At 31.3% G+C, this 27,315-nt stretch overlaps 2 protein-coding genes across 2 annotated transcripts; both read right to left on the bottom strand.

The window, feature by feature from the left end:
- Positions 1 to 226: 226 nt before the first annotated feature.
- LOC119602862 (cysteine-rich venom protein 6-like) lies at positions 227 to 741 on the bottom strand. Its single transcript, XM_037954638.1, has 2 exons — positions 560 to 741; positions 227 to 466 (listed from the first exon to the last, which is right to left on the bottom strand). The coding sequence occupies exons 1-2, from the start codon at positions 636 to 638 to the stop codon at positions 270 to 272; spliced, it is 276 nt and encodes a 91-aa protein (XP_037810566.1). The 5' UTR covers positions 639 to 741; the 3' UTR covers positions 227 to 269.
- A 3,464-nt stretch (positions 742 to 4,205) lies between these two features.
- On the bottom strand, positions 4,206 to 4,681 carry LOC119602870 (venom serine protease inhibitor-like). The gene is made up of 2 exons (XM_037954645.1): positions 4,516 to 4,681; positions 4,206 to 4,454 (listed from the first exon to the last, which is right to left on the bottom strand). The coding sequence occupies exons 1-2, from the start codon at positions 4,583 to 4,585 to the stop codon at positions 4,264 to 4,266; spliced, it is 261 nt and encodes an 86-aa protein (XP_037810573.1). The 5' UTR covers positions 4,586 to 4,681; the 3' UTR covers positions 4,206 to 4,263.
- Between the last annotated feature and the right edge of the window lie 22,634 nt (positions 4,682 to 27,315).

Raw genomic sequence — 27,315 nt, 5'->3', positions numbered from 1 at the left:
TTCTAGTCTATAGCCTCTTCTATAGTTTAGTCTCTAGGCTTGTCTAAATTTAAATAGTTTGCAAATATACATACTTCTGGCAACTTCCTATGAACAGAGTGAAAACCCCTTACTCAGATGGGTTTCTAACTTCACTAATGTTGTTAAACAATATTTTCAAGTCACCTTGTCATAAAGTCAAGGGTTCAGATCTTCGCTGAAAACAGTTCTAAATAAAACAGGCTGCTTCAATTTTTTTATAATTTTTATTATAAATCCCAAAAACTATTTTAATGTTTAGCAGGGCATTCACTAATCGGTATGCATTTGCCATCGGCATCTCGTGCATATCCCTTGTTACAATAACAACCATCTGGACATCTTATATGACGTATTAAACAAGGTTGATTCAAAGTAGCGCATCTAGTTTGACAACTGTCACCGCAAGGCGTATAGGTTTCATTTTCTGGGCAAGTACGCTCAGCAGCTGCAATAAGCAAAAGGGGATTTACACAAGAATGTTTTTAAAACGTGAGAAAATTTAATGGGAATTCTATAAAAAAAAGTACCCATAACTAACCTTCACCCATATGATTAGCAGAAATAACAATAACAATAAGCAGCAATAAACAGAAACTTATGGAACGTGTTTTAGACATATTTTTTAATTAATCGAGTATTCTTTTTTTATTTATTTATAACAGATAAGAAGATGAACTTCTAGTATTTTGTAACACTTAACTGAAATTTCGTATAACGACTGAATCAGGTTTTGTTTAAGGTGCCGTATTTATGTGATTTTTTTAAATTATTTAAAAACAAAATACATGTATGCATGTATATAAGAGAATCTAAAATCTCTTTTATTGAATCTAAAACTACTTTAAGTAGATATCTTACTACTTACACCGAGAGCAAAAATAGAACATAGACCTGACTAGTCTAGTTTATAGTCTAGTATATAGTCTAGTCTATAGTCTCGCCTATAGTCTCGTCTATAGTATAGTCTAGTCTATAGTAAAGTTTATAGTCTAGTTTATAGTCTAGTCTATAGTCTAGTCTATAGTCTAGTCTATAGTCTAGTTTATAGTCTAGTCTATAGTCTAGTTTATAGTCTAGTCTATAGTCTAGTCTATAGTCTAGTCTATAGTCTAGTCTATAGTCTAGTCTATAGTCTAGTCTATAGTCTAGTCTATAGTCTATTGAATCTAAAACTACTTTAAGTAGATATCTTACTACTTACACCGAGAGCAAAAATAGAACATAGACCTGACTAGTCTAGTTTATAGTCTAGTATATAGTCTAGTCTATAGTCTAGTCTATAGTCTAGTCTATAGTCTAGTCTATAGTCTAGTCTATAGTCTAGTCTATAGTCTAGTCTATAGTCTAGTCTATAGTCTAGTCTATAGTCTAGTCTATAGTCTAGTCCTATAGTCTAGTCTATAGTCTAGTCTATAGTCTAGTCTATAGTCTAGTCTATAGTCTAGTCTATAGTCTAGTCTATAGTCTAGTCTATAGTCTAGTCTATAGTCTAGTCTATAGTCTAGTCTATAGTCTAGTCTATAGTCTAGTCTATAGTCTAGTCTATAGTCTAGTCTATAGTCTAGTCTATAGTCTAGTCTATAGTCTAGTCTATAGTCTAGTCTATAGTCTAGTCTATAGTCTAGTCTATAGTCTAGTCTATAGTCTAGTCTATAGTCTAGTCTATAGTCTAGTCTATAGTCTAGTCTATAGTCTAGTCTATAGTCTAGTCTATAGTCTAGTCTATAGTCTAGTCTATAGTCTAGTCTATAGTCTAGTCTATAGTCCTAGTCTATAGTCTAGTCTATAGTCTAGTCTATAGTCTAGTCTATAGTCTAGTCTATAGTCTAGTCTATAGTCTAGTCTTAGTCTAGTCTATATAGTCTATAGTCTAGTCTATAGTCTATTCTATAGTCTAGTCTATAGTCTAGTCTATAGTCTAGTCTATAGTCTAGTCTATAGTCTAGTCTATAGTCTAGTCTATAGTCTAGTCTATAGTCTAGTCTATAGTCTAGTCTATAGTCTAGTCTATAGTCTAGTCTATAGTCTAGTCTATAGTCTAGTCTATAGTCTAGTCTATAGTCTAGTCTATAGTCTAGTCTATAGTCTAGTCTATAGTCTAGTCTATAGTCTAGTCTATAGTCTAGTCTATAGTCTAGTCTATAGTCTAGTCTATAGTCTAGTCTATAGTCTAGTCTATAGTCTAGTCTATAGTCTAGTCTATAGTCTAGTCTATAGTCTAGTCTATATAGTCTATAGTCTAGCCTATAGTCTAGTCTATAGTCTAGTCTATAGTCTAGTCTATAGTCTAGTCTATAGTCTAGTCTATAGTCTAGTCTATAGTCTAGTCTATAGTCTAGTCTATAGTCTAGTCTATAGTCTAGTCTATAGTCTAGTCTATAGTCTGTCTATAGTCTAGTCTATATAGTCTAGTCTATAGTATTCTTCATTCTAGTCTATAGTCTAGTCTATAGTCAGTCTATAGTCTAGTCTAGTAGTCTAGTCTATAGTCTAGTCTATAGTCTAGTCTATAGTCTAGTCTATAGTCTAGTCTTAGTCTAGTCTATAGTCTAGTCTAGTCTAGTCTATAGTCTAGTCTATAGTCTAGTCTATAGTCTAGTCTATAGTCTAGTCTATAGTCTAGTCTATAGTCTAGTCTATAGTCTAGTCTATTCTAGTCTATTGAATCTAAACTACTTTAAGTAGATATCTTACTACTTACACCGAGAGCAAAAATAGAACATAGACCTGACTAGTCTAGTTTATAGTCTAGTATATAGTCTAGTCTATAGTCTAGTCTATAGTCTAGTATATAGTCTAGTCTATAGTCTAGTCTATAGTCTAGTCTATAGTCTAGTCTATAGTCTAGTCTATAGTCCTCGCCTATAGTCTCGTCTATAGTATAGTCTAGTCTATAGTAAAGTTTATAGTCTAGTTTATAGTCTAGTCTATAGTCTAGTCTATAGTCTAGTCTATAGTCTAGTTTATAGTCTAGTGTATAGTCTAGTTTATAGTCTAGTCTATAGTCTAGTCTATAGTCTAGTCTATAGTCTAGTCTATAGTCTAGTCTATAGTCTAGTCTATAGTCTAGTCTATAGTCTAGTCTATAGTCTAGCCTATAGTCTAGTCTATAGTCTAGTCTATAGTCTAGTCTATATTCTAGTCTATAGTCTAGTCTATAGTCTAGTCTAGTCTAGTCTATAGTCTAGTCTATAGTCTAGTCTATAGTCTAGTCTATAGTCTAGTCTATAGTCTAGTCTATAGTCTAGTCTATAGTCTAGTCTATAGTCTAGTCTATAGTCTAGTCTATAGTCTAGTCTATAGTCTAGTCTATAGTCTAGTCTATAGTCTAGTCTATAGTCTAGTCTATAGTCTAGTCTATAGTCTAGTCTATAGTCTAGTCTATAGTCTAGTCTATAGTCTAGTCTATAGTCTAGTCTATAGTCTAGTCTATAGTCTAGTCTATAGTCTAGTCTATAGTCTAGTCTATAGTCTAGTCTATAGTCTGCTAGTCTATAGTCTAGTCTATAGTCTAGTCTATAGCCTAGTCTATAGTCTAGTCTATAGTCTAGTCTATAGTCTAGTCTATAGTCTAGTCTATAGTCAAGTCTATAGTCTAGTCTATAGTCTAGTCTATAGTCTAGTCTATAGTCTAGTCCATAGTCTAGTCTATAGTCTAGTCTATAGTCTAGTCTATAGTCTAGTCTATAGTCTAGTCTATAGTCTAGTCTATAGTCTAGTCTATAGTCTAGTCTATAGTCTAGTCTATAGTCTAGTCAATAGTCTAATCTATAGTCTAGTCTATAGTCTAGTCTATAGTCTAGTCTATAGTCTAATCTATAGTCTAACCTATATTCTAGTCTATAGTCTAGACTATAGTCTTGTCAATAGTCTAGTCTATAGTCTAGTCTGTAGTCTAGACTATAGTGCAGTCTATAATCTAGACCATAGTTCATTTTATTGCTGTTCAATAGTCTAGTATTTAGTCTTTCAAAAACTATTTTAAAAGTCTGGTAATATTCATTAAGTTGCAAAGTTTTTGTCAATACTAAACTAGGTTCTTGACATTGCTTATATCCAAGCAGGGTGACAAAGCTAATTTATTTATTAAATTATCAATCACCCAGTTAATATTTTGACTTTCGCTGTTGATGGTTGTGATCATTACTAAATATCAGGTAATAGAAATTCATATATGTGATCTGAATGATTGGTTTTCTTTAATTTTAGATTTATTCAGAATATTTATTTTTTGCAACAAACTTATTTAGGACACCGCCCCACTGGTATACATTTACCACTGTCGTCACGTGCATAACCCTTCTTACAATAACAACCTGTTGGACATGTTATATGAACGATCCCACATGGTTGATTCAAAGTAGCGCATGTAGTTTGACAATCGGCACCACATTCCGTAAAAAATTCATTTTCTGGACATTTACAGGCAGCAACTAAAAAAATTAAAAATTGCAATTAATTTAAAATTTTAAAATTCACAATAAAAATTCGCACCTTCAGTTATATGATTAACTGAAATGACTGTAACAACGAGCAGTAATAGAACAGAAGTGTTTTTAAACATTGTTTATTGCTGCAATTAATTAAATTGGATTGTTTATTAATTATTTATTTTCAGACTGATAATATTTGCTTAAGTTTTGGAACCACGACTGATCTGAAATTTGTTGGAGTTGGTGTATTTATGGGAGTTTTTTTGTGTTTAAATGCGACGTTTAAAATACAATTATTAAATGATCAAACAACATGATAGCAAATTAATTAGATTATTTTTGTGTCTTTTTTATTTATAAAGTAAATATTTTAAGTTATCTTAGTAATTAAAAGATTTCTTTAAATAATTTTGCTATAGTAGAAAATATGGTCTTGTCTTTAGTCTGGCATATAGTCTGGTCTATAATCTAGTCTTAGCCATTGTCTAGTCTATAGAATAATCTATAGTCTAGTCTACAGTCTAGTGTATAGTCTAGTCTATAGTCTAGTATATTGTCTAAACAATTGTCTAGTCTATTGTCTTGTCTATAGTCTAGTCTATAATCTTGTCTATAGTCTAGTCTATAGTCTAGTCTATAGTCTAGTCTATAGTCTAGTCTATAGTCTAGTCTATAGTCTAGTCTATAGTCTAGTCTATAGTCTAGTCTATAGTCTAGTCTATAGTCTAGTCTATAGTCTAGTCTATAGTCTAGTCTATAGTCTAGTCTATAGTCTAGTCTATAGTCTAGTCTATAGTCTAGTCTATAGTCTAGTCTATAGTCTAGTCTATAGTCTAGTCTATAGTCTAGTCTATAGTCTAGTCTATAGTCTAGTCTATAGTCTAGTCTATAGTCTAGTCTATAGTCTAGTCTATAGTCTAGTCTATAGTCTAGTCTATAGTCTAGTCTATAGTCTAGTCTATAGTCTAGTCTATAGTCTAGTCTATAGTCTAGTCTATAGTCTAGTCTATAGTCTAGTCTATAGTCTAGTCTATAGTCTAGTCTATAGTCTAGTCTATAGTCTAGTCTATAGTCTAGTCTATAGTCTAGTCTATAGTCTAGTCTATAGTCTAGTCTATAGTCTAGTCTATAGTCTAGTCTATAGTCTAGTCTATAGTCTAGTCTATAGTCTAGTATAGTCTAGTCTATAGTCTAGTCTATAGTCTAGTCTATAGTCTAGTCTATAGTCTAGTCTATAGTTTAGTCTATAGTCTAGTCTATAGTCTAGTCTATAGTCTAGTCTATAGTCTAATCTATAGTCTAATCTATAGTCTAGTCTATAGTCTAGTCTATAGTCTAGTCTATAGTCTAGTCTATAGTCTAATCTATAGTCTAATCTATAGTCTAGTCTATAGTCTAGTCTATAGTCTAGTTCATAGTCTAGTCTATCGTCTAGTCTATAGTCTAGTATATAGTCTAGTCTATAGTCTAGTCTATAGTCTAGTCTATAGTCTAGTCTATAGTCTAGTCTATAGTCTAGTCTATAGTCTAGTCTGTAGTCTAGTCTATAGTCTAGTCTATAGTCTAGTCTATAGTCTAGTCTATAGTCTATTCTTTAGTCTAGTCTATAGTCAAGTCTATAGTCTAGTCTATAGTCTAATCTATAGTCTAATCTATAGTCTAGTCTATAGTCTAGTCTATAGTCTTGTCTATAGTCTAGTCTATAGTCTAGTCTATAGTCTAGTCTATAGTCTAGTCTGTAGTCTAGTCCATAGTCTAATCTATAGTCTGCTCTATAGTCTAGCCTATAGTATAGCCTAAAGTCTAGTCTATAGTCTAGTCTGTAGTCTAGTCTATAGTATAGTCTATAGTATACTTTATAGTCTAGCCTATAGTCTAATCTGTTGTCTAGTCTATAGTCTAGCCTATAGTCTAGTCTATAGTCTAGTCTATAGTCTAGTCTATAGTCTAGTCTATAGTCTAGTCTATAGTCTAGTCTAGTCTATAGTCTAGTCTATAGTCTAGTCTATAGTCTAGTCTATAGTCTAGTCTATAGTCTAGTCTATAGTCTAGTCTATAGTCTAGTCTATAGTCTAGTCTATAGTCTAGTCTATAGTCTAGTCTATAGTCTAGTCTATAGTCTAGTCTATAGTCTAGTCTATAGTCTAGTCTATAGTCTAGTCTATAGTCTAGTCTATAGTCTAGTCTATAGTCTAGTCTATAGTCTAGTCTATAGTCTAGTCTATAGTCTAGTCTATAGTCTAGTCTATAGTCTAGTCTATAGTCTAGTCTATAGTCTAGTCTAGTCTATAGTTTAGTCTATAGTCTAGTCTATAGTCTAGTCTATAGTCTAGTCTATAGTCTAATCTATAGTCTAATCTATAGTCTAGTCTATAGTCTAGTCTATAGTCTAGTCTATAGTCTAGTCTATAGTCTAATCTATAGTCTAATCTATAGTCTAATCTATAGTCTAGTCTATAGTCTAGTCTATAGTCTAGTTCATAGTCTAGTCTATCGTCTAGTCTATAGTCTAGTATATAGTCTAGTCTATAGTCTAGTCTATAGTCTAGTCTATAGTCTAGTCTATAGTCTAGTCTATAGTCTAGTCTATAGTCTAGTCTATAGTCTAGTCTATAGTCTAGTCTATAGTCTAGTCTATAGTCTAGTCTATAGTCTATTCTTTAGTCTAGTCTATAGTCAAGTCTATAGTCTAGTCTATAGTCTAATCTATAGTCTAATCTATAGTCTAGTCTATAGTCTAGTCTTGTAAGGCAAGATTTGCGGATAAAAAAATACTCGCTTTCGTTGTATACATTTTTTGGCATCATATTGCAGAAACCTTTTATTTCCTTTTCCTTATTATTTGTTCTTGACCATTACCATTAACAGTCCCCGTGTTTATAAATAAAGTTAATGACTTCGTTTTGGTTCTTGAGATTTTGTTTGCTTAATTTCTTTATTTGTAGTAACATTTTTTCCTTTGGTGTAATTTAAATAGCTTACGAATTTTGTAACAACACCTAATTAATACTACACTCGATAAATACTCAATTGTTTACACACACATCCCCAGTCCTCTTGTAAACATTCTCTCAACGCAATGTTTCTACATGATCCAGCAACATTGGTTGTTGTCCGTGCTAAACTGTAAAAAAAAAAACAATTTGCATGTTGCGTACAATACAGGCCCATATACAAATGCATATTGAACAGAAATAGAAGCAAATTATTAGCAACATACTTATTTTACATTGTGTTAAAATGTATTTACAGCTCGATTGATGTTTCAATTATTTTATTATATTAGTTAAAAAAAAAAAGTAAACTTTTGTATTACAACAAGAGTAAATATGTATTAAATGATATAAGGAAATATTAGTGTACACGAGGACAGAATGAAATTGTTTGATCATTTTCATAATTTCTGAAGAATAAGTCTAATGATTAAGATCTCTTAAATCTGACTAATACCCATTTGCTATTATAATGTATTTCACAACTAATTTCATCGTACTAATTTGCTTGAATTAAGGAAATCTTCGTCAAATTATAAAATTGTTTGTCAAAACTTGCTATAATCAAAAGGTGGCAATATTCTCCATGACAGTGCTTATGGACAGAGGTGTTATAATAGCTACCTTTCTCTGAAGAATTTCTTTTCCGGTTTACTGCGAACAACAAAACAACATTACGCATAATTGCAAATCATCTCAAAGATTTATTAATTAAAGGTGATTTAAAAAAATACATAAAATACACAAGTGAATTTAAATTTGTCTTCTTAAATCCTAGAAAGTCCACAGCACATATAACTAAATTACGACAATTGGATAATCTTTCTTGCATATGTTGCCAAATAACTTATTTTGACCTATGGTCAAGACTCCGGAAAGATCATATTAATCAGTCGTTTGTTCACGATTATAGCAAGGAACCACATTTTTTCCATTTTTTATTCGTGGTGGACTCATTTAATGAGCCACCACTGTTCCTTTTAATCTCATCGTATATTTAATAATAAATGTATGTATGTCAATCTATTACGCTATTGTAAACGTTAACAGAATCGCTCAGCTAGAAATATGTATGTAGGAATGTGTATCCACATTCCAGACATTCTTTAAGAATTCTTTGTATAAAGAGGAAGAAGAGAAAGATCGAACAATTGCCAATGATCACATTTATTTTGAATAAGAAAGAGCATACAGTAATTACATGACAAGAATACATATAACATTTAACTTATTTAAAACAAAGAATTCAAGTGAAAAACTAAATCAACTCTTATCATCGGGCAAATTTACTAATTTATATCATCCTATACCACCCAAAGGATTGATTCCTTCGAAGAATCTGGTTTAAAATCCCTTTGAAGATCTCATTTGATGGCTTAAATACCAACGTTATGTAACTATAGTGCTATTAAATTGTGTTATTTACGGAAACCTACTTAAAAATAAATTTCTAAATGTGCAAAATAGTCAAAGAGTGAAAAAAAATAAGTCCAAAACATCCAAACTCGTCATAAAAAAAAAAAAAAAAGTTAAGCTAACAAGCTAAAAGGAACAAATTAAATAATTTATTTGAAAAGTCTAAAAATAGTAAATTTTCCTTATAAAAAGATAATTAAAAGAAAAAACCTTAAGCTAATTAAAAATCCTTAAAACACTAATTAAAACCCTTAAAATTAATTAAGAAGCTTAAAACTAATTAAAACATCTTATAAACTAGATATTGCACATTGAAATTTCTTTTTAAGTCGATTAAATAAGAATCAATAATTTAAAAAAAAACACTATTGTAATTTTAATTTAGCATAAGTATATTCATCTGCATTGAATACCCTTACTACAAGCATTACACGCTTGTACATTCGTACATATTTACATATATACTTGCATCTCATCTTCAGTACCAGCAGTTGCAGAGGCCTCTACATATGCGGTTACATACAAACTTACATTGTAAATTCGGTGAGTGAGAAAAAAAAATTATTACTATATATATCTGTATGTATGTATTCCTCAACAAATGTTAATAAAACAACAGTAACATTAATTACTCACTCAGGCTAATGTTAATTTTTATTAAAAGCTTTTGAAATGCTTGCTAAATATGATTTTTATTCTGTTTTATATCTGTTGTTTTGTTATCATTTGGCTATTGAGTGCAGATAAACAAAATCTTATTTATTAGAGACAGAATTCCTATCTATTAATTTTGAAAAAAAAAAAAAAAAAAAAAAAAAAAAAACAAATTAAGTTCAAAAAGTTTTTTTTTACTAATAAGTTAGCTCAAGATTGTTTTATATACATCTAATAACGTATATACCTATTAATTTCCTTATTTCAAATGTTAAATTGACAGTTTATTAATTTGTGTCATTCAATTATGCTTAAAATTGAAACAAGGAAAATAATCCACTTTAAGTTGCCATTTCTATACCCTCTTATTATATTCGATCCAGAACCGATTCTTATTTAAATTCGCTATATCCCTTATTTGATTAAATTCGGCTTTGGTTGAAAATGTTACTTAAAGTTAATAGTTTTAAAATAGATTTTTTTTTATAATGTAAACTTGCATGATATCGGGTTTCTGTAAACTCTTGGTAAATATAGTTTTTTTTGTTAACATTTAAAATAAAAAAAAAAAAATGAATTTTAATATGAATTGCTAAACACCTAAAAAGTTTTCTTACTACAATGTGATGTGAAGGTTTTGGTAAAGGAGTTTGGGATCTTAGTTAATCGCTGGCGCTACTAAGATCATAGGAAGGGAGGGTTTCGAAGCGCGTCTCTACCCAAATACCACCAAAGGAAGACTTAATTAAAAAAATAGTTGTTTTCGGTTGATGTTTTTTTTTCGTTTATTTTCAGTTAGTTGATCTAAATACGGGGTTTTGTCACTATCTTTGTTGAGTTATGATCAATTATAGTCCATAATTACTTATATAGGAGTCTATAATATTATTTATGTAGCAAATTATCGTCTGTTGACAAGCGAGATAACTGAGACAAGAATCCACCCCACCCGACTGACCGCTAGTGTTTGCAATGGCTCCTCTAGTCCCTTTATCTCGATCCTGAGCATATTTCGTCAATGGTCACATGTCACCTCTATGTGTTGTCATGGTATGTTTCTACTTATTAATGCAAGAAACAGAACAAAATAATTCACAACCAAAGTTTTGTTCATTACATAAATTGGCGCCCAACGTGGGGCCTAAACGATTGGAAAATTACTGAAAAGTAATAATTTCAATTTTTTAGTGCTCTACAAACCATTTTCAATCATTTGTTTAAATTAAATTTTCATTAATTTACAAAATTTTATATCGTATATATAAACCAGAATCTGGCATTCAAATAATTATTATTCTCTTTAGGAATTTTGATTGTTTGATGGTTTCGATATATCAACCAAAGACCAAATAATAATCCTTTTGAAGTTAGATGGAAGTTTGAATATAATTTATAACTTATTGTAGAAGTTTTTCAACTATTTATCTCATAGTTTGTTTCATAACTTAGTTATCGATCCCTGTTTCTTTCCTGGAAATACAATTTAGTTGCAAAGCGACTTATTGTCCAGTAGAAGCAGTGAGTAATATAAGACAAATTAGAATCGGTTTGTTTCGATCAAAATAGAAGGTATATTAGTTTTGAAACTCCATAGCCTGGTTTATTTTCTTATTCAACCGTTTACATTAAGTAAAGCTTTTAACTATTTACTAAATCCCATTCATCATCACATTGCAAATAGTAAGAAAACAAATATTTATTATCTATTTACCAAATCGATATATATTTTTTTAAATCAGAAGATTTTTGTAGAAAGATCAGTTCTTTGTTGAAAAAAAAAAAAAAAAACTACCTTTTGTTAGAGAAAGTATTTTTTTTAACAATTTATTTGCGAATAATTGGATTGTTTTATATAGTTGTTATTGTATTTTGTTGTTTGTATTTTTTTCACTTTAGATAGTTTGGAAAAGACTTTTAATATCTGGAATAATTTTTTTTTCGAATTACTAGTTTAAGAGAATATTGTTGATAAATTATTTTGGTTACTAAAAATACCTAAGCAAAATTTAGTAGTTCAAGAAAAAGGAGAATAAAAAAAGATCCATTTCTTGTAATTGCTAGATTAGTTTTCATGATTTTTTTCTTTTTTTCATTAAATGTGTTTCTAGAAAACCAAAGTTATAACTTAACTTTGACAAACTTTAGTTGTCTGTTAATACCTCATTTTTTATTAAATTTTCTATTTACAATTCTCCAGATAAAACGTTTTATTTTTCTTTAATGGGAAATTGCTGTTAGTTAGTGTTATTTTTATTTCAAACTATTAATGATTTGCTTTAGTGGGAACTCAATCATACATTTTGATTCTCGTCATTCTAAAGGCATTTTATTGCAATTAGATTAGGTTCTCACCTTAGCATTTTCAGATTTTGTTTTCAAAATTTATCTTCTAATCATTAGATATTGATCGGAACAATTTTTTTTCTAATACGGGTTTTTTTTCATATTGTTAATTGTCATACATTGTGTAATTTTAAAGTACAATAAACCTGAATTTGGAACATTGTTTAAGATATTTTGATTTACAATTCAAACTTAAAAATTTTTTTGTAGATGTAGTTTCCAGTGGTCGATCAAAAATTTGTTTAAAACACAATATTCTAGATAGTATTGCCCCTTTCTACTAGCTTGCACTTAGTAAATACTAAGAACCGTCAGAGCCTTCAAAACTTCTTCCAGATTTCGTATACGATTTTGAAATTTTTATTATCAAATATTGTTTTTAAACTTGTTTTTTTTTTTTTCTTCAGAATCTGTTGTTTAGATTGTCGTTAGGGATATCTTTTATATCTTGTTTGGAATTTTTTTTTTTAATATGGCGATGGTAGAAAGATCACCACCTTCAGCTATGCCTGAAGCATCTAATGAACCATACTGTATTGTTTGCAATGAAACTATGTCCAATGGGCAAGACTGTCTGATAATCTCGGAATGTAACCATTCCTTTCATCGAATCTGTATTGAGAAATATTTGTCTCATTCCGCAGAATGTCCCAGCTGCAAACGGCCTTGTGCCTTATCTGAATTAAAGACAATAAATTTTAATGACAGTTTTCATCCGACAGTGAAACCTAAAGTAGTTGCATCCAAAACTCGTGGTGTTGTTGCCAAGTACTATAACACTAGGCAAAATGCGAAAGCTTTGTTCAATGAACCACAAACCCCTTGTGCAGATTTTAGATCTGATGGCCAGTCAGCCCGGACAACCAATACACCACAGACAAATCGTCCTGTATCTACCGATAATAATTTATTTCGGAATAATCCTCCTACTGCTAACAGGGAGAATAATGTTCAAAATAATACAATAACCATAGATTCCTCACAATTAACGAGTTTAATTGAGACTACAGTTAATCGCTTATTGAAAAATTTAAACTTAAATCAATCCTCTCAAAATTCCAATGAGAATAGCAATTTCCAACCCTTTCATAATTACAATGAGAATCGAAATGTCCAACCTACAACGTCTAGACATCAACTAGAATTCTCAAATGGTCCAAATAACCCTCACAGTCGCCAAGATTGTAGATTTAGAAATCCGAACACTCGTCAAAATTCACACAATTCCTTTGATGAAAACTTTGCCATACGGTCCGATAAGATAACATCGATAATCCAAAACTGGAACCTAAAATTCGATGGTTCAAGCAATGGCATTAGTGTGGACGAATTTCTATATCGTGTAGGGTGTTTAACAAAGGAAAATTTTAACAATGATTTTTCATTTGTGTGTAAAAACTTACATATTTTACTTGCTGGTAGAGCTAGAGAGTGGTTTTGGCGATACCACAAGCAAGTAGAATTCATCGATTGGAAAGAGTTTTGTCAAGCGCTAAAATACCAATATGGTGAATTCAAATCCCCATTTGATATACATGAAGAGATCAGAAATCGCAAAATGAAAGCAAATGAAAACTTTGAGACATTTTACGAGTCCATTTGTGCTCTGTTAGATAAACTCACAAATCCTATACCGGAAGCAGATCTTATAGAAATTTTAGTTCGAAACCTTCGACCGGAGATAAGGCATGAGCTCCTATATGTACCGGTGTACTCAATTGCTCATCTGCGCAAATTAGTGCAGATGAGAGAAAATCTATTGGAAAACGATTATTTTAAGAAAAATGTACCAAATAAATATTTCCCAAATTTTCATACTCGAAGACAAGTTTCTGAAATCGATGGTTCTTCTGAACTTAATAGTCTTGAACCAAATGTTGTCCATGATATGTCAGTCGATGCTATTCAGCAATCTCCTAATATTATCAAGTGCTGGAACTGCGATCAACCTGGTCATCACTGGGAAGATTGCTTAGAATCTCGTAACATTTTTTGCTATGGTTGTGGATTGAAAGATACGTATAAGCCACAATGCACCAGATGCACAAATAGGAAAAGTAATCAGACAAAAAACTCGATGGGTCAAAACAATGTGCGGAATCAACCTTAGTGTTGGCTAGCTCAGACCCCATTATCTCTAATAAAACCTTAATGAAAATTACAGAAACATCCCAAAATCTGAGACCAAATATTCCCAAGAATGATATTAGTGGAAGTTCTGAAAAAATAATTATTTTGAAAAAAGAAAACGAAAACCAAAGTTCTGTTAGTAAGTCAAGTGCAAATATTAACAAACTGATTTACCCTATAGTACCATATCATATCCGAATGCAACGATATTTGGAAAAAAGGAAGACCATTTATGAAGTTAATGTTGTTAGTAATTGTCCTGTTAGGAAACAAAAACGTTCTACTCGAAGGCTTCGTCAATATTTTAAAGATCGGAAATTTAGCTCAAAATTCGTTCTGTCCACTATTGTAAACAATCCTGGTGACAAACGATATTATGCCCCTGTAAAATTTTTAAAATTTTATGAATTTGGCCTTTTGGACACTGGTGCAAATGTGTCTTGTATAGGATCTGATTTGGCTAACTCTGACTTTTGTAAGTTTGAAGAATTTAGTCCTTTTAAGTCAGTAGTCAAAACAGCGGATGGTAGCGTACAAAAAGTCCGGGGAATTTTAAATGTTGATGTTCAGTTCAAAGATATCGTTAAAAAATTGAAAATTTTAGTTATCCCTTCTATTACGCAAAGGCTTATTCTAGGCTTAGACTTTTGGGAAAGTTTTAATCTTGCTCCCGATTTCTTTAGTTCTGTAATACATTCGTCTGTCCGAGAAAGTCCTTCAAAAGTCCTGTCCGAATTGGTTAATTATACTCCGGCTCCTGCTGAAGTTAAGTCTGACATAAATACCATTAGCCAGTATCCTTTAAACTCTACACAAAAGTCTCAACTCGATGCTATTGTGAATTTGTTTCCAAATTTCGAGAAACAAGGTTTAGGACGAACGAGTCTGATAAAACATAGTATCGATATTGGTGAAGCAAAGGCAGTAAAACAACGATTTTACCCCATTTCCCCAGCAGTAGAAAAGTTAATGTTTAAGGAGATTGACCGAATGCTTGAGTTAGGAGTCATAGAGCCCTCATCTTCCGCCTGGAGTTCTCCTATGAGGCTGGTCGTAAAACCCCATAAAGTTAGGTTGTGTTTGGACGCGAGGAAACTGAATGACCTCACCAAAAAAGACGCATACCCTCTGCCAAATATAGAAGGTATATTTTCACGTTTACCTAAGGCCAATTTGATATCAAAGCTAGACCTTAAGGACGCCTATTGGCAAATCGCTTTATCAGAAGAATCAAAGCCCTTGACAGCATTTACAGTCCCGGGAAGGCCGCTATACCAGTTTGTGGTAATGCCTTTCGGGCTCTGTAATGCTCCGTCCACAATGTGCCGCCTTATGGATAGTTTAATTCCTCCTGACCTTCGTTATTCCGTTTTCGGATATCTTGACGACTTGATTATAGTCTCAGAAGACTTTAACTCACACCTTTCTGTCCTTGTTCGCATTGCTGAGCAATTTAAAAAAGCAAATCTTACTCTCAATATATCTAAGTCAAAGTTCTGTGTCACAGAAGTTAATTATTTAGGGTACATAATCGGAAACGGTGGTATAAAGACAGACCCAGAAAAGGTGGAGTCAATCCGGAAATGGCCAACCCCGAAAAACATTAAACAAGTTCGTGGGTTTCTGGGCCTAGCAGGTTGGTACCGCAGATTTGTTGCTAATTTCTCTTCAATCGTTTTCCCAATAACGGAAGTCTTGTCGACTAAAAGAAAATTTTGTTGGACTCCAGAAGCACAAGCATCCTTTGAACGTATAAAAAATTTGTTAACATCCGCACCCATTCTGTCTAATCCTGATTTTTCTAAGAAATTTTATTTACAATGCGACGCAAGCGACTTTGGCATCGGTGCTGTGCTTGTGCAGTTTGACGATGACGGCAACGAAAAGCCTATAGCTTTCATGTCGAAAAAGTTAAACACTGCACAACGCAACTATTCTGTCACCGAACGCGAATGCTTAGCAGCGCTAGAGGCAATAAAAAAATTCCGATGCTATTTGGAACTACAAGAATTCGAAGTCATTACTGACCACTCTTCATTAGTTTGGTTAATGAAACAACAGGATGTGACAGGAAGGTTGGCGAGATGGGTCTGGAAGCTCCAAGGATATAAATTTTCGATTAGTCACCGTAAGGGAAAGGATAATGTGGTACCTGATGCCTTATCTAGGTTTCCTTTCGAAGAAGTAGGTGCAATTGAATATGTGGAACCCGAAATAGACTTGTCTTCACCCCATTTTAAGGACGAAGACTATGTTGAATTGCAGGAAAAGATAAAGGAAAATTCTAGTAAATTCCCTGATATCAAAATAATTGACAATTTTGTTTATATCCGAACATCTCATTATACCGGAAACAATGAAGAGGAAAATAACGCATGGAAACTGTGGATACCACAAAATCTGAGACAAACAATTATACATCGCTTCCACGATACTCCTATTGCTTCCCATGGAGGCATGGTAAAGACCACCGAATTAATTAGGAGAAATTTCTACTGGCCAGGTCTCGTTCGTGATGTAAGAAATTATATAAGAAATTGTGATACCTGTAAGGAATCGAAAGCTCCTAACGTTATTCTTAAACCTAATATGGGTAATCCGATTATTAGTCTTCGACCCTTTCAGAGACTGTACGTCGATATTTTAGGTCCGTATCCCCGAAGCAAAAAGGGTCATATAGGGATTTTTATTGTACTTGATCATCTGACCAAATTCCATTGGCTTTGTTTATTGAAAAAGTTTACTTCAGCTGTTATACAAGATTTTTTATTACAGGAAATTTTTCATACGTATGGTGTACCAGAAACTTTGGTTAGCGACAATGGTTCGCAATTTAAAGCAAACGAGTTCAATGCTTTTCTTACTGCTCTTGGCATCCAACATACGTACACTGCCATATACTCCCCTCAGTCGAATGCTTCGGAAAGGGTAAATCGTTCTATAATTGCCGGCATTCGTTCTTACTTGAAAAAGGATCACACCCTTTGGGATAATAATTTAAGTTCCATCAGCGGCGCACTAAGAAATTCTGTTCATCAGACAATTCAATGTACTCCATATCGTGCGGTTTTTGGCCAAGAAATGGTTACTCATGGTAGTTCGTATGAACTGCTTAGAAATCTAAATGTCTTAAATGAAACATCATTCACATTGAACCATGATGATAAACTTTATTTACTTCGGAATGATATCCGAAAACATATCAACAAAGCTTATGAGATTAATAGAACTCATTACAATTTAAGGGCCAGAGCAGTATCTTACGAAATTGGGCAATATATATTTAGAAGAAATTTTGCACCATCAAATTTAGAAAAGAAATTTAATGCTAAACTAGCACCTTCCTTTATTAAATCCAAAATTAGAGACAAAGTGGGAAACAATTATTATATCCTGGAGGATCTAGAAGGAAAACTATTAGGCACTTATCATGCGAAAGATCTTCGCCCTTAATCTTGTTTTTCCTCCTAATACTTCTAAATATTATTTAAGTATTATGCGGTTTGTAAGGCAAGATTTGCGGATAAAAAAATACTCGCTTTCGTTGTATACATTTTTTGGCATCATATTGCAGAAACCTTTTATTTCCTTTTCCTTATTATTTGTTCTTGACCATTACCATTAACAGTCCCCGTGTTTATAAATAAAGTTAATGACTTCGTTTTGGTTCTTGAGATTTTGTTTGCTTAATTTCTTTATTTGTAGTAACATTTTTTCCTTTGGTGTAATTTAAATAGCTTACGAATTTTGTAACAACACCTAATTAATACTACACTCGATAAATACTCAATTGTTTACACACACATCCCCAGTCCTCTTGTAAACATTCTCTCAACGCAATGTTTCTACATGATCCAGCAACATTGGTTGTTGTCCGTGCTAAACTGTAAAAAAAAAAACAATTTGCATGTTGCGTACAATACAGGCCCATATACAAATGCATATTGAACAGAAATAGAAGCAAATTATTAGCAACATACTTATTTTACATTGTGTTAAAATGTATTTACAGCTCGATTGATGTTTCAATTATTTTATTATATTAGTTAAAAAAAAAAAGTAAACTTTTGTATTACAACAAGAGTAAATATGTATTAAATGATATAAGGAAATATTAGTGTACACGAGGACAGAATGAAATTGTTTGATCATTTTCATAATTTCTGAAGAATAAGTCTAATGATTAAGATCTCTTAAATCTGACTAATACCCATTTGCTATTATAATGTATTTCACAACTAATTTCATCGTACTAATTTGCTTGAATTAAGGAAATCTTCGTCAAATTATAAAATTGTTTGTCAAAACTTGCTATAATCAAAAGGTGGCAATATTCTCCATGACAGTGCTTATGGACAGAGGTGTTATAATAGCTACCTTTCTCTGAAGAATTTCTTTTCCGGTTTACTGCGAACAACAAAACAACATTACGCATAATTGCAAATCATCTCAAAGATTTATTAATTAAAAGTGATTTAAAAAAATACATAAAATACACAAGTGAATTTAAATTTGTCTTCTTAAATCCTAGAAAGTCCACAGCACATATAACTAAATTACGACAATTGGATAATCTTTCTTGCCTATGTTGCCAAATAACTTATTTTGACCTATGGTCAAGACTCCGGAAAGATCATATTAATCAGTCGTTTGTTCACGATTATAGCAAGGAACCACATTTTTTCCATTTTTTATTCGTGGTGGACTCATTTAATGAGCCACCACTGTTCCTTTTAATCTCATCGTATATTTAATAATAAATGTATGTATGTCAATCTATTACGCTATTGTAAACGTTAACAGAATCGCTCAGCTAGAAATATGTATGTAGGAATGTGTATCCACATTCCAGACATTCTTTAAGAATTCTTTGTATAAAGAGGAAGAAGAGAAAGATCGAACAATTGCCAATGATCACATTTATTTTGAATAAGAAAGAGCATACAGTAATTACATGACAAGAATACATATAACATTTAACTTATTTAAAACAAAGAATTCAAGTGAAAAACTAAATCAACTCTTATCATCGGGCAAATTTACTAATTTATATCATCCTATACCACCCAAAGGATTGATTCCTTCGAAGAATCTGGTTTAAAATCCCTTTGAAGATCTCATTTGATGGCTTAAATACCAACGTTATGTAACTATAGTGCTATTAAATTGTGTTATTTACGGAAACCTACTTAAAAATAAATTTCTAAATGTGCAAAATAGTCAAAGAGTGAAAAAAAATAAGTCCAAAACATCCAAACTCGTCATAAAAAAAAAAAAAATTAAATAATTTATTTGAAAAGTCTAAAAATAGTAAATTTTCCTTATAAAAAGATAATTAAAAGAAAAAACCTTAAGCTAATTAAAAATCCTTAAAACACTAATTAAAACCCTTAAAATTAATTAAGAAGCTTAAAACTAATTAAAACATCTTATAAACTAGATATTGCACATTGAAATTTCTTTTTAAGTCGATTAAATAAGAATCAATAATTTAAAAAAAAACACTATTGTAATTTTAATTTAGCATAAGTATATTCATCTGCATTGAATACCCTTACTACAAGCATTACACGCTTGTACATTCGTACATATTTACATATATACTTGCATCTCATCTTCAGTACCAGCAGTTGCAGAGGCCTCTACATATGCGGTTACATACAAACTTACATTGTAAATTCGGTGAGTGAGAAAAAAAAATTATTACTATATATATCTGTATGTATGTATTCCTCAACAAATGTTAATAAAACAACAGTAACATTAATTACTCACTCAGGCTAATGTTAATTTTTATTAAAAGCTTTTGAAATGCTTGCTAAATATGATTTTTATTCTGTTTTATATCTGTTGTTTTGTTATCATTTGGCTATTGAGTGCAGATAAACAAAATCTTATTTATTAGAGACAGAATTCCTATCTATTAATTTTGAAAAAAAAAAAAAAAAAAAAAAAAAAAAACAAATTAAGTTCAAAAAGTTTTTTTTTACTAATAAGTTAGCTCAAGATTGTTTTATATACATCTAATAACGTATATACCTATTAATTTCCTTATTTCAAATGTTAAATTGACAGTTTATTAATTTGTGTCATTCAATTATGCTTAAAATTGAAACAAGGAAAATAATCCACTTTAAGTTGCCATTTCTATACCCTCTTATTATATTCGATCCAGAACCGATTCTTATTTAAATTCGCTATATCCCTTATTTGATTAAATTCGGCTTTGGTTGAAAATGTTACTTAAAGTTAATAGTTTTAAAATAGATTTTTTTTTATAATGTAAACTTGCATGATATCGGGTTTCTGTAAACTCTTGGTAAATATAGTTTTTTTTGTTAACATTTAAAATAAAAAAAAAAAAATGAATTTTAATATGAATTGCTAAACACCTAAAAAGTTTTCTTACTACAATGTGATGTGAAGGTTTTGGTAAAGGAGTTTGGGATCTTAGTTAATCGCTGGCGCTACTAAGATCATAGGAAGGGAGGGTTTCGAAGCGCGTCTCTACCCAAATACCACCAAAGGAAGACTTAATTAAAAAAATAGTTGTTTTCGGTTGATGTTTTTTTTTCGTTTATTTTCAGTTAGTTGATCTAAATACGGGGTTTTGTCACTATCTTTGTTGAGTTATGATCAATTATAGTCCATAATTACTTATATAGGAGTCTATAATATTATTTATGTAGCAAATTATCGTCTGTTGACAAGCGAGATAACTGAGACAAGAATCCACCCCACCCGACTGACCGCTAGTGTTTGCAATGGCTCCTCTAGTCCCTTTATCTCGATCCTGAGCATATTTCGTCAATGGTCACATGTCACCTCTATGTGTTGTCATGGTATGTTTCTACTTATTAATGCAAGAAACAGAACAAAATAATTCACAACCAAAGTTTTGTTCATTACAGTCTATAGTCTTGTCTATAGTCTAGTCTATAGTCTAGTCTATAGTCTAGTCTATAGTCTAATCTGTAGTCTAGTCCATAGTCTAATCTATAGTCTGCTCTATAGTCTAGCCTATAGTATAGCCTGAAGTCTAGTCTATAGTCTAGTCTGTAGTCTAGTCTATAGTATAGTCTATAGTATACTTTATAGTCTAGCCTATAGTCTAATCTGTTGTCTAGTCTGTTGTCTAGTCTGTTGTCTAGTCTGTTGTCTAGTCTGTTGTCTAGTCTGTTGTCTAGTCTATAGCCTAGTCTATAGTCTAGTCTATAGTCTAGTCTATAGTCTAGTCTATAGTCTAGTCTATAGTCTAGTCTATAGTCTAGTCTATAGTCTAGTCTATAGTCTAGTCTATAGTCTAGTCTATAGTCTAGTCTATAGTCTAGTCTATAGTCTAGTCTATAGTCTAGTCTATAGTCTAGTCTATAGTCTAGTCTATAGTCTAGTCTATAGTCTAGTCTATAGTCTAGTCTATAGTCTAGTCTATAGTCTAGTCTATAGTCTATAGTCTAGTCTATAGTCTAGTCTATAGTCTAGTCTATAGTCATAGGTCTATAGTCTAGTCTATAGTCTAGTCTATAGTCTAGTCTATAGTCTAGGTCTATAGTTAGTCTCTAGTCTAGTCTATAGTCTAGTCTATAGGTCTCGTCTATAGTTCTAGTCTATAGTCTAGTCTATAGTCTAGTCTATAGTCTAGTCTATAGTCTAGTCTATAGTCTAGTCTATAGTCTAGTCTATAGTCTAGTCTATAGTCTAGTCTATAGTCTAGTCTATAGTCTAGTCTATAGTCTAGTCTATAGTCTAGTCTATAGTTAGTCTATGTCGTCTATAGTCTAGTCTATAGTCTAGTCTATAGTCTAGTCTATAGTCTAGTCTATAGGTCTAGTCTAGTCTAGTAGTAGTCTAGTCTATAGTCTAGTCTATAGTCTAGTCTATGGTCTAGTCTATAGTCTAGTCTATAGTCTAGTCTATAGTCTAGTCTAGTCTAGTCTATAGTCTAGTCTATAATCTAGTCTATAGTCTAGTCTAGTCTAGTCTAGTCTATAGTCTATAGACTAGACAATAGTCTGGACCCACGATCGGCAAGTCTAGTCTAGTATAGACAAGACTATAGTCTAGTCTATAGCCTAGTCTATAGTCTTGTTTATAGTCTAGTTTGTATTCTTGTTTATAATCTGTATAATATATACACCTTCTACTGTATTGTTCTGTTTTAGTACAGCCTTAAGGTATGCAAATCTTTTACATATTAAGTAAACGGTTTTACCCAGTAACTGTTTTATCGTCAGTATTAGATTTGAAGTAATTTTAAAAGATTTCGTTAATTTTAAATTAAAATATGTGTTAAATTAACCGGTTTCCTTTAGAATATACAATTAACCTTCTGTAAGTATTTTGTGTAAAAAAGTATGATATGAGACTGCCATACCGACTGCTTAATAAGATTTTCTTCAGCTCAATTAGACCCAAAGAGAATAATTGTTAACAAGATCACAGATCACAGCTTTAACTCTTTTCAGCTTAAACTCCAGCGAACAGTTTACAACGGCAAAGCGAGCGAGTAACAACATTTAAACGGATAAAAGCGCAACTTAACGTGGTTTTAAATAAAAAAAAAATTAAAGTGAAAAAAATTGCCAAAAAATATAAAAGAAAATTTTTTATGGTAGAAAAAATATTTTCGTTTAAAGAAAATAGCAGAAGAAGCAAAGGAAATTTTTTGGAGAAAAAATATGAAAGTTTAAAGAAAATTCTGAATATATTTAAGAAAAAAGTAATTAAAAGTTTTAAGAAATGTAACAAATGGAAAAAGATAGAAAAATATTACTAAAGAATAAGATTTAAATATTTAAAGAAAATTTGTAATTTTTACAAGAAAAATTGATCTATGTGAGTGTGTATGTGAAAAAATTCAAGTATAAATTTGACAAATTTTCAAGTGATTCAATTCAAAAAAAGAAAATTTTCACTTTTCCTGTGATGGAAAATTAAATGGAAACAATAACCATTAAACAAGTAAATGTTTTAATTTTGTTGTTAATTTTCATTTTATATAAGTTTTTTTTCTGCAAATTTTAATTAAAAGAAAATTTTTGCACTGTTCATGATCAGCTAAACTTAGCAGCTGTAAGTGTATGTATGTGTTTGCCTGTGAATGTTGTTGTATGTGTAAACCTCATTTCATTTTTGATCATTTTTTTCATTTTTGTTTTTGGTCTTCATCTTATTGTTGCTGTATATTGTTGTTGTCTTATTTATCTCTGTTTGTGTTTTTGGTTTGTTTTTGTTGTTTTCATTACATTCCTTAACATTAGCAGCAGCATAAAAGTTGTTTGACTTGTTTGCATGTTGTTTTTGTTGGTGACTGCGCCGCGCGCTGTTAAATAAATGAGAAGAACCCAATAGCCGTACTAGAGATTGGTGTTTGTCAAACTGGCTAAGAAGACAAGAGTGTTGTCAATTTAATTTAAAATGGTTTGGTTTTGCTTCCAAATAATGTAGTTAAGACAATAGGCTATAGTCCAGAGTATGGGCTATATTCCTGACTATGGGCTGTAATCCAGACTACACTAGATAGACTATAGTCCAGACTAGAGACCAGACTACAGACTAGTGCTGTAATATTCTACTACTTTTGATTACTCAATACTTTTCGCTTGGGTACTCAATACTACTCGATACTTTTAACGGTTTTATTTTAAATTAAAAACGAGAAATTTTTCCTTATTTTTAAGTAAAGTAAGACCAGACATCACACCTCTTTTGAGACATTTTATTTTTTTTAGATTGCGTCAATAAATATTTGAAACTTTTTAACTATTATTGCAGTTTTTAAATTATTTTTATATTGATTTGACATTGCTAAGAGTAGCATTTCTAATAATGATATGATCTGTATTACTTCTAGAGCTGTATTTTTTCACATCATAGCCGTTAAATTTAAATAAGTTAAATCCATATACAAGTCTGAAAGTATTGAGTAACTACTTCTTAGTATTGAGTACCCAAAAAATAGGGCAAATACTCGATACCCACTACTCAATACTTTAACAGCACTACTACAGACTACATAGTCCTGACTATAGGCTATACTGCAGATTAAAGGCCGTAGTCCAGATTATAGGTTATAGTCCAGACTTTAGACTGCAGTTCAGACTATAGTCTATATTACAGACCATAGGCTATAGACCAGACTATAGTCCAGACTATAGACTATAGTCCAGACTATAGACTATAGTCCAGACTATAGACTGTAGCCAATAGTCAAAACTATAGACTCAAGTACTATAGACTATATTCCAGACTATATTCCAAACTATAGACTGTAGTCCTGACTACAGTCCAAACTATACACTATATTCCAAACTATAAACAATAGTCCAGACTATAGTACAAATTATAAAATATAGTCTAGACTATACCCTAGACTAAACTATAGACTACACTATAGTCTAGACTATAGACTAGTCTACAGTTCAGTCTATAGTCAAGTGTACGGTCTAGTCTATACTCTAGTCTACAGTCTAGTCTATAGTCAAGTCCATAGTCTAGTCTAAATTCTAGTCAATAATCTAGACCATAGTCTAGTTTGTAGTATAGTCTATAGTCTAGTCTATAGTCAAGTCTAAAATCTAGTCTATAGTCTAGCCTATAGTCTATTCTAGAGTCACTCTATAGTTCTGTCTGCAGTCAAGTCTGAACAAGACTATATTATATTCTATAGTCTAGTCTATAATCAAGTATACATTCTAGTCTATAAAGTAGTCCATAGTCAAATCTATGGTCTAGTCTCTAGTCTAGTCTCTAGTCTGGTCTCCAGTCTATAGTCTATTCTATAGTCTAGTCATAGTCTAGTCTCTAGTCTAGTCTACAGTCTAGTCTATAGTCTAGTCAATAGTCTAGTCAATAGTCTAGTCAATAGTCTAGTCAATAGTCTAGTCTATAGTCTAGTCTAGTCTATAGTCTATAGTTTAGTCTAGTCTATAGTCTAGTCTATAGTCTTGTGTATAGTCTTGTTTATACTCTAGTCTATAGTCTAGTATGCAGTCTAGTCAAGAGTTTAGTCTATATTCTATTCCACAGTCTAGTCTATAGTCTAATATATAGTCTAGTATGTAGCATAGTTTATAGTCTAGTCTATAGTTTATTCTATAGACTATTCTATAGACTAGTTTATAGTCTATAGTCTATTCTATTATATAGTCTATAGTATAGTATGTAGTCTAGTATATATTCAGTCTATACTATAGACTGAATATATACTAGACTATAGACTCTATAGTATAGTCGATAGTCTAGTTTATAGTCTAGTCTATAGTCTACTCTATAGTCTTGTGTATAGTCTAGTCTATAGTCCATCTACAGTCTTGTCTACTGTCTAGTCTGTAGTCTATTCTATAATCTTGTTTACATTCTAGACTGTAGTCTAGTCTAAAGTCTAGTATATAGTCTAGTCTATAGTGTAGTCTATAGTCTTGTCTGCAGTATATTCTATAATCCAGTCCATGTATAATCTAGTCAACAGTCTACTCTGTAGTCTAGTCAAGAGTTTAGTATATAGTCTAGTCAATAGTTTAGTCATTAGGCTAGTCTTTAGTCTGGTCTTTAGTCTAGCTTATAGTCTAGTCTCTAGTTAATAGTCTAGTCTATAGTCTAGTCAATAGTCTAGTCTATAGTCTAGTCTAGTCTATAGTCTAGTCTATAGTCTTGTGTATAGTCTTGTCTGCAGGATATTCTATAATCCAGTCTATGTATAATCTAGTCAACAGTCTAGTCTATAGTCTAGTCAAGAGTTTAGTATATTATCTATTCCATAGACTAGTCTATAGTCTAGTATATACTCTAGTATACAGTCTAGTCTGTAGTCTAGTCAATAATCTAGTCTATAGTCTAGTCAATAGTTTAGTCTTTGGTCTGGTCTTTAGTCTAGCTTATAGTCTAGTCTCTGGTCTAGTCTATAGTCTAGTCTATAGTCTTGTGTATAGTCTTGTTTATACTCTAGTCTATAGTCTAGTATGCAGTCTAGTCAAGAGTTTAGTCTATATTCTATTCCACAGTCTAGTCTATAGTCTATTCTATTATATAGTCTATAGTATAGTATGTAGTCTTGTATATATTCAGTCTATAGTCTAGTCGATAGTCTAGTTTATAGTCTAGTCTATTATCTACTCTATAGTCTTGTTTATAGTCTAGTCTATAGTTTAGTATGCATTCTAGTCAAGAATTTAGTCTATAGTCTATTCTATAGTCTAGTTTATAGTCTAGTCTATAGACTGGTCTATTCTATAGTGTAGTGTATAGTCGTCTATAGTCTAGTCTATAGTCTAGTCTTTAGTTTGGTATATAGTCTTGTCTTTAGTATAGTTTATAGTCTTTTGTCTAGTATATAGTCTAGTCTATAGACTAGTCTATTGTCTAGTATAAAGACTAGTCTATAGTCTAGTCTATGGTCTAGTCTATAGTCTAGTCTATAGTCTAATCTATAGTCCAGTCTATAGTCTGGCCTATAGTTTAGTCTAAACTATAGGCAATAGTTAAGACTATAGTCTAGACTATCGACTATAGTCCAGAATATAGCCAATAGTACAGGTCATAGTCTATAGTCTGGACTATATTTTAAACGCTTTAAAAAAACCTTAAAATTGTCAACACTGTTCTTAAGAAAACATGCTCCACACTCAAGTTTTTATTTTATTCTCCTTTTTCCTCTTACTCGTTATTCCTCTTACACTCATACAAACAAATATATTCGTTTTGTGAGTGTATCATGGAGCAGACCATGCTCTTTCTGAAGAAAAGAAAAATAAAACAACAACAAAAATAGAAATATATTTCTTGTTTTTGTGTGTTTTTTCTTCTTATTACTTTTCTGGTCTTTAATATTTTTGTAAATTTTTTTTATATATTTTTTTTTTGTAATTTACCAAACATGTGCATTCACCTGTAATTATAAAAGTTAGTTTTTGGTAATGTGAATAGTTGTTGTTCTTGTTGTTGTTAAGCAAAGTAAAAAATAAAAATTTATTTTTAATTTGTTTGTTTTTAGTTTTTGGTTTTTGATTTAGAAAAAAAAAAGACAAACAACCTAAAACGCCAGCAAATACATAATACTAACAACTACAACAACAACAGCAACAATGCCACACTTATGTTATACATGTTTTTTCAATTAAATGTTATTTGTTGTATTTTTGTGTTTTTTTAATTTGTTTGTTTGTTTTTGTGTCTTTTTGCTTTTTTTGAAAAACAAGTTTGTTGCCTAAGTCTTTTGTTTAGTTTTTGGTTTGGTCTTACAAAATAGCAAAAAAATTGTTTAAATTATTTCTTTTAATGAAATGAAAAATTGCGTGTATCAACTTCAAAGTAATTATAGCAACAAT

Source organism: Lucilia sericata, unplaced genomic scaffold (assembly GCF_015586225.1).
Source record: "Lucilia sericata isolate MDLA Ls3-8-SP2 unplaced genomic scaffold, ASM1558622v1 Contig000259F_arrow, whole genome shotgun sequence".
Classification (NCBI taxonomy): Eukaryota; Metazoa; Arthropoda; class Insecta; order Diptera; family Calliphoridae; genus Lucilia; species Lucilia sericata.
This window is presented reverse-complemented; position numbering and strand designations above follow the sequence as displayed.